This window comes from Pundamilia nyererei, unplaced genomic scaffold (assembly GCF_000239375.1).
Source record: "Pundamilia nyererei isolate P.nyererei 1_Seehausen unplaced genomic scaffold, PunNye1.0 scaffold00131, whole genome shotgun sequence".
Taxonomy (NCBI): domain Eukaryota; kingdom Metazoa; phylum Chordata; class Actinopteri; order Cichliformes; family Cichlidae; genus Pundamilia; species Pundamilia nyererei.
Window position 1 is genome coordinate 42127 of NW_005187532.1, and position 12169 is coordinate 54295.

Consider the following 12169-nt stretch of genomic DNA (forward strand, 5'->3'; position numbering starts at 1 on the left):
ACTTCTTCTTCTTCTGGTGATCAGCGAGTGAGGTCGTCCACGAAGCCAATACGTTGCTGTGGGTAACACAGGGTTTCCATCTTGGTCAACGATGCACTTCCAGGCCTTGTGATCTGTGGCCTTGACCTTTGCTTGGATGAGGGTTAGACGTCGTTGTTTAAGATCATCTTCAGTTTGCTTGATCCAAATCTTCTTGGGCGCATCGTGCTTGATTCTCCAGTGGGCGGAGCGCTGCTGCAGCAGAAGGCGGTGTGGGATGCGATGGTTGCTCATGCGGCAGATGTGGCCAAACCATTGCAGTCATCGTTTCTGGATCAGCTCTTCCATCGAGGGCTGATGGTGACATTGACTACGTATTGCGCCGTTGCTGAGACGGTCACAGAGGGACACAGTGTATTTAACTAATTCCCTGAACTTAACTGGGTCATTCAGATTTCATTTGAGCTAATGATCAAATATGTTAGAAGCAATTTTGTACATAATTTATTATTCTATATCCAGGCCAAAGCTGTAGCTTTTATTCTTTCCTTTAGATGACAAAGTTTACTACAAGATGAAATAACTGATGGTCTCCAACAGGCTACACCAGCTCCAGACACAAGAACAAGGAAGGTTTGTCAGTTTTAGTTTCCTTATTTCTAGAATAACTAATCTCAGAGTGTTTCTGTGACAGCACCGATGTGTTTGATAGGCTACCTCTCTTTAATAAAAACTGAACTTGTTGTACTTCCTTGGCAGTATTTGTGCTCTGTTGCTTTTTTTTCTCCTCCCGAAGCGAGGTTCGAACATTGGCCCAAATAAATACCTGAAGGATGGAAATAAAGTATCCTACATTGCTACTATCGATCTGATATCAGTACCAATGGTTTTGATACTACTGATATTTGGATCGATCTGCTTCTAGTATCCATTAGAACACCTATGCCCTACAAAACGGGTAAGGCTATTTCACTCATGTAAGCATCGTTTCTCAAAGTTTTAATATTAAATGTTACTGTTTCTTACCTTACTTAAAAAAAAATTAAATAAAATAAAAGAGTGAAGTGATTCCATCCAAAAAGATGGAAATGTAATGGGAACTTTGCATTTGATCTTATTTAACCGGTTCATACAATGATGAAACGAAACTTGCAGTCAGCTGTGTTCAAGGTCATGATACACGTCTTGAGGCTTTCTTATCAAGTAAACATGGAAAGACTGCAAGTACAAAGGAGCTGTCATGAAACGCGTTCGTGCTGCGTTTATCCTTTTCCAAAGATTTCATCAATAAATCTCAGAAAGACAGTTTGGTTTCAACTCTCAGTTTATTTTTCCACAACACTGAGCAATAAGTTATTTCTGTTTGTGTCTTTAGCAGTGTTGTTGCTAGTTCACTGACTAATCCTGAGGTCACATCGCCCGCCCTTTTTGGTTTTCAGTCTGATTCAGTTAAAATGAAGCTGAACTCGATTCCTGACAAAAACACAGATATATACGACGCGTTGTGAATGTGCAGACAGATTAGAACATCCAAAAATCCAGGTGTTAATAAATTATAAAATAAAATAAAATTCATTATGATATGAAGAGAGACATTTAAAGAGGTCACCTTCCCGAACGCAGGATACAAAAGAGGACAGTGCAGACTGCAAGAGTATAAAAATGTGGAACCATATTTACAATTTACTTCATTATACTTTATGTTTTCCTTCGCATAAGTAAAGACCATCGACAACCAGGTTTTCTTTTCAATGACTAAAATGAGAGCATGATGGGGTCTAGCCAGCCTTAGCTATGCCTTTGTCCACAAAGATCACTTAAACAGCATTAATACCACACATTACATACCAGTACCACATGGTCCACCAAAAGTGAACTAACGTCTCCACAACACTAAAGGTCACAGTACAAAACACTCAGGTCATTATTCAAAATGCATCCATAATAACAACATGATGCTGATGTATGACCACTCAGAGCCTTTAAACAAGCTCACAACAGACTGACACCAGAGTTTGTACAAACTTTGGTTTTATTTTAAATGACTAAATATTCTCTGGTAAAAAATGACAGCCAGGAGAGCCCAACAGCCAACCTCAGGCATGTCTTTAGTCACACCTTGTTAGGTGCAAACAGTTACTGATTACTGCTGCTGCAGAGGGGTGTGACATTCAGAACTGGGAAAAATTGGTGAATAAAATCGCACCACAGTGAACAAATACCCTTACACTACTGGTAGCATGAGGCAAAACCTAGATCCTACAAAAGTTACACAGGTACTCCAACTCCTCCAAGATGGCACATTAATACGCGTCTACCAGTACAGAGAGCTGGACAGGGACAGAAATAAGATCTGCTCCTTTGTGCAAGGAGAAACAGGATGAGCACTGCCAGAGATACAAAATGACCTCCAGCAGGTCACAGCAGGTGTGAATGTCTGATCAAACAAAGAACCAGCTGACACCCTGTGCTTTTCACAGATGAGAGCAGGTTCACCATGAGGACATGTGACTGATGTGAAAGGGTCTGGAGAAGCCGTGGAGAACGCTATGCTGCCTGTAACATCGTCCAGCATGACTGGTTCAGCGGTGGTCTGGGGAGGCGTATCCCTGGAGGGACGCACAGACCTCTGGCATGTATAAAAGCACGTGTGGAACGTACAAACGACTGAGCATCATTTTGAGTTGCTGCAGCAAAATTATGTCACTTTGATTTTCAGGCACTCTTTCATTCCTCACACACTACATAGTTCATATGAGTATAAATATTGATCCTTGTTCCTTAAGTTTTTTTGAGCAGTGTATTAGTAATGTAACATTAAGTCATGAGATCACAGTTAATCTTTCACTGCATGCAAATGGTTTATTGCCTTGTTCCTCATATGTCTCTTTAGGCTTCCCTCGCGGGTAAATTTTTGTCCACAAATGTCACAGCCAAATGGTTTCTCTCCCGTATGAACCCTCTTGTGCCTTTCAAGATTACCCTCTCGGTTAAATTTCTGTCCACACAAATCACAAGCAAATGGTTTCTCTTCAGTGTGGACGCTCCTGTGCCTGTTCCGAGCCCCTACCTGTGAAAACCTCTTACCACAAACACCGCAGGCGAATGGTCTCTCCCCCGTGTGGACCTTCTTGTGTATCTTAAGATTTCTGTTGCAGTTAAACCTCCTACCACAAATGTCACAACCGAACGGTCTTTCGTCTGAGTGGCCTCTCATGTGTATCTTAAGATTTCTTTCACAGTTATATCTTCGACCACAAACGTCACAACCAAACAGTTTCTCATCTGTGTGGATTCTCCTGTGAGTCTTCATGTGGATCCTCCATTTAAATCCTTTCCCACACACATCACAACTAAAAGGTCTTTCTTCAGTGTGAACCATGATGTGTTTCTTAAAATGTGACTTCTGCTTAAATTTTCTACCACAAACACCACATCCAAATGGTTTTTCTCCTGTGTGAACTCTTTTGTGTATTTTCAGATTTCCCTCGCCATTAAATCTTTTACCACAAATGCCACAGCCAAACGGTTTCTCTCCTGTGTGGATTCTCATGTGCCTTTTAAGATTATACTGATCTCTAAACCTTTGTTCACAAAGACTGCAGCCAAATGGTTTCTCTCCTGTGTGGACTTTGATCTGTAAATCTGCAGTTTGCTTCACTGGAAAACATTTCTTATTGGTGAAGCTGCCCAAAGAGGCTTTTCCTGAATGGCGTGTCACATGTCTCTGCAGAGACCACTTGTACTGAAACCGTTTACCACACTCAGAGCAGATGAAGGCTTTGGCCCTGCCCTTCTTACAGTCACTGTCACTTTCTTCAGTTTCAGATCCAGAATCCGACAAAGGCTCCTGCCAATCATCTGTGTCATCATCCTCATCATCAGCACCAATACTGACTTCAGTTTCACCAGAGGTAAAAGTCTTTGCATCGGTGTTTTGCTGTAACAGGTTATTTGACTCCGGGTTCCCAGCTGGCTCTGCTCCTTCACTGTCCTCTCTGTCAGTTTCTGTTTTGATTTTTGTTGAGCAGCTGATTTGACGCCTCTCTGCCTCTGCGTTGTCTTCGGTTTGGCTATGAAGAAGCTGTGTGCACGGAGGTTTCTCTTCTTCATCTTCACTCTTCACAACAACATGAGAGAATGGAAGTGTGGCGTTATCAGCCTCCTGTAGACCGTTAAGCTGCTCTCCATCCTGACTGGTCAAGAGTTCCTCCTGTTCCTCCTTAATGTGGAGCAGGACTGAGTCCTTCTGGTCCTGCTCGACCTGCTCGTCCTCTGAAGGGAAAACTAAAACAACAAAAATATGCATACCATTTAATATTTAAAACATTAGCAGAGATTCTCTGGAGTTTAATAATATTTGAAGGAGCAAACATTTCATGGACAAGCATTTGTCTGCCTTTACGCTATTTAGCCAATAATGACTATGAACTCTGACACGTCTTTCTCTATTAATGTCTGAGGTGTATCTAAGGTGTCTCTGTGGCTGGAGGACTGCATTTACTCGCCACAGTCTATTCAATTCAATTCAATTCAATTCAATTTTATTTATATAGCGCCAAATCACAACATAAGTCGCCTCAAGGCGAATGTAAAAAGACTGCTTCTTTGTCAGTATACCAGACCACATCTACTATCACGACTGGAAAAACTGGGGTAAAGATAATGCAGTTACAGATTAATTTAATTACAATTTCATGCAGTTTTGTAACATTTTACTGTTTTACCAAAAATGTACATTTTTTCTATGCTTATAGTCTAAAATGAAGGCAAACAAATGTGTGCGTCTTTTACCCAGACTTTTCCTGGTGTGTATCTGCGCTGATTCTTCTGATTTGACCAGTGTGGGAGACACAAAAATGTCATCTCTGGGCTCATCAGGGCGAAGATTTTCTATTTCAGACACTCCGCTTTGTACTTTGGAATACAGCTGCCTGAAACATGAATATCAATCATTAATATTAGTATTTCTTACAATTGGCAAACCTTAGGCATGAATGTAACTAACTCATCACTTGTGCAAAATATATATGCAGTATACAAGTGTGTACCACAACTCTGTACAATGGGGTCACATGTCCAATTGACTGGATTTATTTGTGAGAGACTAAATATGTCTGAGCTTAAGATCCACAGTTAGGTCCATAAGTACTTCTGCACACCGAGAGAGCGGATTTTAAGTCAAACAGTGAAAAAGAGTTTCTCTTTCACTTGACCTAAGACTGACTAGATTCGAGCCTCTGCATCAAAGTCAAAGTCAAAGCCAAATGTATTTATATAGCACATTTAAAACATAGTTGACTAAGGTGCCGTACATTTAAGATAATCAAAAGAAATAAAAACAAGAAAAAGGAGGATAAAATGAGAACGTTTGAGTAAATAAGACAAATAAAAGTAGTACAAACTCATTCTGATGTAAAAGCCAAGGAATAAAAGTGGGTTTTCAGATGGGTTTTGAAAGTGTCTGAGGTTGGGGAGGTCCTGATGTGAAGGGGGCAGTCACAGCAAAGGCCCGGTCTCTGTGCTTTAAACTGGACTTCGGGACAGCTAGGAACATTTGATCCGCAGAGATCAGAAAGGTATGAGGGTGCTAACCTGTGCAACGCCTTAAAAAACAAATAATAAAATCTTAAAATCCAATCGAAATCTAACTGGCAACCAGTGTAAGGATGCTAGTATGGGAGATATGTGGCCTCGCTTGTGTGTGCCAGTTATTAACTGTGCTGCAGTGTTTTGGACCAGCTGCAGACGGCTAACTGATTAAAGACTACTACAAAAGTCGAGGCGAGATGAAATGAAGGCATCGACATCTCTCTCAAAGTCTCTGAAACAGAGGAATGGCGTCACTTTTGCAAGTAGCTGGAGATGAAAGAAACTCGTCTTGATTACAGCATTAATCTGTTTATCAAACGTTAGATTACAGACAAAAATCACTCCTCTTTTTTAAATAAATTTCTAAAGGGCCAGTGTAGTAGTGGTCACAGGGACCAAACACAATCACCTCTGTTTTCTGTTCATTCAAGTTAAGAAAGTTTAAATTCATGTTTCAGTGGCAGGTAAACCTGTGAGTCGTCTGCATAACAATGGAAAGAGATGTCATGTTTTTTTTTTAAATGAACCCATAGGGAGCATGTAAATTGAAAGAAGGACTGGGCCAAGAATGGACCCCTGTGGGACCCACAAGAAAGTGAGGTTTTTGAGGACGATGTATCTCCAATCTACCCTGAGACCATTAACTGTGCGTCTTCCCCGGTCATTCTCCCAACTTTCCCATTTTCTCTCTCCACTGTCCGACTGCAATCAAGGCTGAAAAGCCCCCAATATATATATTTTAAAAAGTGCCACTGTCTAAAACCTAACTGTATATTACACTTAGAGCACATTATAAATAAAACGTGATGGTTTTACACTCAAACTCTGAACCTGCTGAAGGGAAAGTTACACGTTCAGACCAGGTTGCCGTGGTGATCCAGCCACATAAAGAGACAGCAACCTTTGTGGATCCTCTGACTTTAAGCTTGACATACTTTGCTAACCCATTTATCTCTCTTCCTCTGGTAGAGACAGGGTTGCCTCTCAGAATATGTGACAAAGAGCAGACTTCGGAGTTCATTATATTTAATTTGATTTCTTCTTCTTAATTTGTCTGCTCCCTTTAGGGTTCACCACAGTGCATCATCTGCCTCCATCCCATCCTGTGCCAGCATCCTTTTTCTGTTTCACTAACCCACTACATGTTGCTCCTTCACTGCATCCACAAATCTTCTCTGAGGTCTTCCTCTTTTCCTTCTTGTCTGGCAGCTCCATTTTTTACATCCTTTGTGCAAAATATCCACTCTCCCTCCTCTTCACCTCTCTTGCACCGTCTGTTCCTTTGAATGGTTGACCTCAGTCATTTGTTTAATTCATCCTGTTCCCAGCTTTCTTGTTTACATTGTTTAAAAACTTGTAAAGACAACTAAATGAACATGATTGCTATTAATCTTAGTTTGAGAAACTCAGCCCTGCATCATTTGTAGGTACACAAAAAACCAAAACATGTTAATGACCCAGAGATTTGTGCGTGAGACATTCATATGCACAGTTTATGAATGAAGCACATCGCCCACGGTTGTGCTTTCACACACGTGTGACATGACAGGAGCTATTTCAGAGCGATGACTCACTTTTCTGTCCCTCTAGAATCCTCACATTTAGAGACTGATGGAGGTTTTCCATTCATGGAACTTGATGTTGTGACTCTGCTCTCGTAACTGCAAAAACAAAAGCAAATTAAGAGTTTCAAGAGCTACACGACTCATCTGCATAACACGGAAATACCAGCTGTGACCTAACCCGGCCATAATAGGGTGAAAATCGGGATACGTGCTAGAGAGACTGCCAGGTTGCAAGGCTACATTCACACCTGAGCATAATTTAGAATCAGAGGTTAACCTAACATGCATGTCTGTGGACTGTGGGGAGAAGCAAAGGAAGAGAATAGAGAGAAAGGCTCCGGCTGGCCGGTGAATTCAAACCCAGCATCGTGCCAACGCTGAGCCCCTCACCCACAGCACATAGTCTGATCACTGCAGGCCACAATGACCCTCAGGCCATCGGCAAATGAAAAGAGTGCTCCTGATAACCAGCACGACCCTGCAAACAGCAGTTTGTTTATCTGACCCTTTTCTATTTCAAGAAGTTCGGTCAGAGTTGGAGGTCATTCTCCGTGTAGCAGCAGCAGACAGCTGGTACTATTAAAAAATGAAACACCATGCTTCTATATTAATAAATAAGGAAACACTGAGTCTGTGTTGTAGAATAAAGGTGCTCACACCAAATATTCACTTGTAAACTGTTTCTGCCTCATATCCTGCATTTCTATATATGCTTGCACACGTTTCAATAAATCACTGCACATATGTCTCATTTTCTAACAAAATGTAACTGTTAGTACTTTTCTTTTGTTTGTTTTACATATAATTTAATATCTTTTTATCTATTTACTTTTAATTATAATTCTGAACAGTAGGATCCACAGTGTAGAGCAGCTCAGCAGTATTGTGGCGAACACATGCAAATCTCCAGGTTCGAGACTGGGAGGAGAGAGCAATCCTTGGCGAGGGTTGAGTCGTGGAGGCCATCTGCTGTAAATCAAACATGCGGATCCATCTGCTCGAGCAGCCGTCTGAGAAAAAGGGAGCAGGCAAGCAAAGCATACTCGTAGATGTGGTTGTTGTTCAGGTAATAAAGTAGAAATGACACATAGATTTGTGTGAAATTTTCATACACACTACCGAGATTTAGGCCCAGCGTTACATGTGAACATACGGGCAGATGCTTCGCTCTCCTGCAGTCTGTGCTGCAGGATGCAGGTCAGCTTGACTGACGGGCTGAGTGAGCGACTGTGACTGTGTGTGTGTGTGTGTGTGTGTGTGCGCCTCTGCAGGCTCCTTTCTATCCATCTCTAACCAGCAAGCAAACCAGTCACATTCATGTGTGTTTGGGACATAAATATCAGTCCAATCATGTAGCAGCACAGGTGTTAAAGGACTAGCTGACACTTTTGCTTCATCATTTCCGTGCAATATTTAAACATTTAAATAATTTGAATAAACTGATGATTAAATCAATCCCAACCAATGCGCACAGATATTAATTTTACATTATTCGGTTAATTTGATCCTGTTGTTGGTCTTATTTTGATGCCTACACCCTATTTTTAATCACACAGGTAGTTTAAATTACCAGTCCAGCAGAAAGGCGGCCAGTTCAGCGTCAGTCTGGAAGCATCTGTCCCTCTTCAGTGCAGCCCACCTGGAGAAAGCAAGCCCGAGATCTACCCTGGTGCTTCCCTGAGGCGTCCTTTCCAGGATTAGTTTTGCGTCTTTGTATTTTCGCTGCTCTGACGGTGAGGTCTGCAGCTCCATCGTTTTTCTTCCTCTTAAAAATGATTCTTCATCCTCAGTTTGTTTTCCAGGCTTCGGCTTTCCAAACAAAGCGATTATCCAGCTCCAGCGGCGGTTCTACAGGGACAACACAACCCCTCCATCAGGAGGGTCCACACGAACACAGAGCCGACCTTTCTTTGATGATCAACCCGATTGGTATTTTGTTCCCCCTAGCAACACCGGAGAACCAGCAGAAGGTTCCTACCTAGTGTCTGCTGGCGAAACGGTTTCCTCAGTGGGATGCATGAGGATGCACATCAAAAAGACGATGGTGAGAGGAATGTTTTCATGGGTCAAGTACAGTTCAGGGGGCCCATTTACCATTTACTGTACAACACATTTGTAGAATAATATTTTATGTATTTGTATGTAGTGGATACAGAATACATTATGTCGTTTCAATATATCGAGTAGTATGACATGGAACTACTTAAGCACACACACAGCACATGTGTTCTAATTGTGGTTTAATATTGTGCGTGATTAAAGGTTATTCGCACTTACAGTTTTTTAAAAGTTTTTTTAATGTAAAAAACAACAACAAGACATTACACAGGGACAAAGCATTTTAACGTCCATATTAAGAACAATAAAAACGCAAATACAGTTATTAACATACAATAAACACACATGGTTATATAACACATGTGGTTATTTGTCTTTTATATACAGTATAACGCACTGTGTGAAATGTGCACAGCGCACAAAAAAATACAAGAACACATTTAAGATGCATAATGTAAAAAAAACAATTATTGTTTTACTTTTGCTGCATCCTTAGCTGTTTAATAAAACGGTTTATCTTAAATCGTAATTTATTTTCACAGTCATTACTTTTAAAAATTTATTTTCTTTATTAAAGAATAAAAACACCCCAAAAGAAGCAGTTTTCTTTCTTCAAAATACAAATTTGAGCATTAAAAACAAAACAATCCGGTGGATACTATTTTTAATCTTAAATACTCAAATCTTCCTCTGAAGATGTGTCCTGTAAAAGGTCTGTGCATGTAACTATACTGAGCATCCATTTAATAAAATTAGATATAATGAAACACTGTTTATAAAGTATGCAGTTCCTCTTCTACCCACTTTTTTTATTTAAACTTGTTTCCAAATGTTGGAATACAACATGTAAATAAAATTAGAATGAGGCCATTTGCAAAGAGTTTAAAGCCTCAAAACTTGAACTAGTTCAAAAACAAAACACATTAAATGTTGATATCAGTAACATTGCTTTTTGAAAATGTTTACATTGTTTCAAAACAGCTGGGGGGAAAGGAGGCATTACCTCTTCTATTGAAAGGTATCATGTGGAGTTTTTGTCAACTCCATACAGCAGCTCCTAACAAACAAACAAAGCCATTAAAGAAGAAGACTGGTGACTACAAAACACAGGTCAAGTATTTAATGTTGTTTTATGACAGAAAATGCATTCAACAACATGACATACACATTTTGAATTTTTGCTTCATAAAGAATTTTAGTTGCTCAACAGTTAAGAATTTAAATGGGTCTAGTTTACATTTCATCATCACAAAAAGAAGACAGACGTAAATGTTTCAAGAAACAAAGAAATGAAACAGATCTATCTAAATGAACATTACAAGGGACAGCAAACTGAGAAATAAACACAAAAAGCAAATACAAGAGAAATATCAACTGGTCACATTTTACGTGTTAATTCATGCCTACTTTTATTTTAGCACTCTTTGTTTTAAAGGCAAATTAAGTTGTTTGTTTTAGTCTTTTATTTATTTTTTGTTGGGAGCTCTGGTCCTCCACAGTCATAATCATACTCTTTGACATTACACATACATGACTGATTACCCAGTTGCTAACAAATACATTCAGTCAGCTGGAGGAATTACACTGCTTTTGCCATTTAAATTACAATGCTCATGAAAAATCTTGAAAATGAAAAAAAAAAACATGTCATCAAAATTTTATAAACTAAAATTTAAAAACATTGAAATACACCACTGAATTAATCTGATATCGAGTTCTGCTCACTAAACTATGTCGTTCAGAGTTTAAAACTGTTCCCAGGTGAACCTGATGCCCAAAATAAGCACTGGTTCAGCAGATACATCCAACATACTGGTACTGGTAAAGCTTTACCTAAGGTGCTGCTGATTTATATCCATAATGAAACAAGTATTGCATTTTTATTAAACTTTATTAAATATCCCACTCACTGTGTTCGGTTTAGCCCAAAACAGCTGCTGCCTTCTGCAGAAATCAAACCTGCGGGTTTTCTGCCAGAAAGGCTTTCTAATATGTCGAGTTTGTGTTTTAATATTCCTTCTTAAATTGTGTCTTCGGTGGTTGACAATGCAGGTAAGCACGAGTGCTGCTGATAAATTAATGCTTCAGTCACACAGGTGTAGAGACCTGTGGGCAGCCCCAAATACTCATGACCTCCAGCAACCACTAAATCAAGTGAAGTTCATATTTTCATTTGCTAGGTGGTTGGCGACTGGTTGTGCAACTGAATCGACTCAGATTGGTTGCTGGTTGTGGACCTCCCCTACCAATTGGCAGGTAACTACTCTTCAGTGATCAGCACCTGGTGGGTGGGAGATCAACCCAGACTGGGTATATGTAGCAGGATCCTCAGAGCAACTCCAGTCCTACTCACCTTGCCGGACAATTCAGATCTCATTATGTCTCTTTACTCTCCATCCTTAATGTAGTGATGGCTGTCCTCAGGCATTGGTAACATGCTGAATTCAGTAGTTCAATAAGAAAACTTGATGGCAGAATTGGAGAGGGTTGTCTTTGTTTAATCCCTGAGAATTAAGTCTGCCATGTATCACGTGCTTCTGCAGATCGTCTGCCTGACAAAGACATCTTCTAACTGCAGCTGTCCTTTTAACCTGGCATCAAAATGGCACCGACCTCCCAGTACCTGGTGACTACCAGCAGCTAACGCACTCTAGTCTTCTGTCTGTGGTTAGTATAGCGCCATTTCTGGTGTTGTTCTGTGGTGCCACTGTAGACACCCTGAAGATGGTGTCACGTCTATGCCAGGCACCCTTGACAGTTGACAGGAGGTGAGTAAGAAGTTTGGCACTTGATGGAGTGCGGAGTACTGACAGTCAATGCTTGACAGTTCACCAGAGAATCCTTAGCTACCAACTTTCGTCAAGCATAAATATAGTGGAAAACAAAAAAGAGATACTTGGCCACAGCTTCTGTTGTCTCTCCACAGAACTTCAACAAATGCCAAATGCCATCAGTTTGATTGTGTCCGCATGTGT

At 40.4% G+C, this 12169-nt stretch overlaps 1 protein-coding gene across 2 annotated transcripts; it reads right to left on the minus strand.

Annotated features, from left to right (window-relative positions):
* Positions 1–1342: 1342 nt before the first annotated feature.
* On the minus strand, positions 1343–9062 carry LOC102214531 (gastrula zinc finger protein XlCGF57.1-like). 2 transcript variants are annotated; one of them, XM_005743378.1, is made up of 5 exons: positions 8707–8766; positions 7966–8146; positions 7146–7232; positions 4774–4913; positions 1343–4266 (listed from the first exon to the last, which is right to left on the minus strand). In XM_005743378.1, the coding sequence occupies exons 3-5, from the start codon at positions 7199–7201 to the stop codon at positions 2816–2818; spliced, it is 1647 nt and encodes a 548-aa protein (XP_005743435.1). In that variant the 5' UTR covers positions 7202–7232; positions 7966–8146; positions 8707–8766; the 3' UTR covers positions 1343–2815. The 2 variants fall into 2 exon arrangements, with proteins under 2 accessions (XP_005743435.1, XP_005743434.1); XM_005743377.1 differs by lacking the exon at positions 7966–8146 and having other exon boundaries at positions 8707–9062.
* Between the last annotated feature and the right edge of the window lie 3107 nt (positions 9063–12169).

Coding starts and splice junctions, on each gene's coding strand:
- LOC102214531 (XM_005743377.1), bottom strand. CDS start 8,888: ATGGAGCTGCAGACCTCACCGTCAGAGCAGCGAAAATACAAAGACGCA. Junction 7,233..8,706: donor GCCGCCTTTCTGCTGGACTG/GTAATTTAAACT, acceptor TTGTTTTTGCAG/TTACGAGAGCAGAGTCACAA. Junction 4,267..4,773: donor ACACACCAGGAAAAGTCTGG/GTAAAAGACGCA, acceptor TTGTTGTTTTAG/TTTTCCCTTCAGAGGACGAG.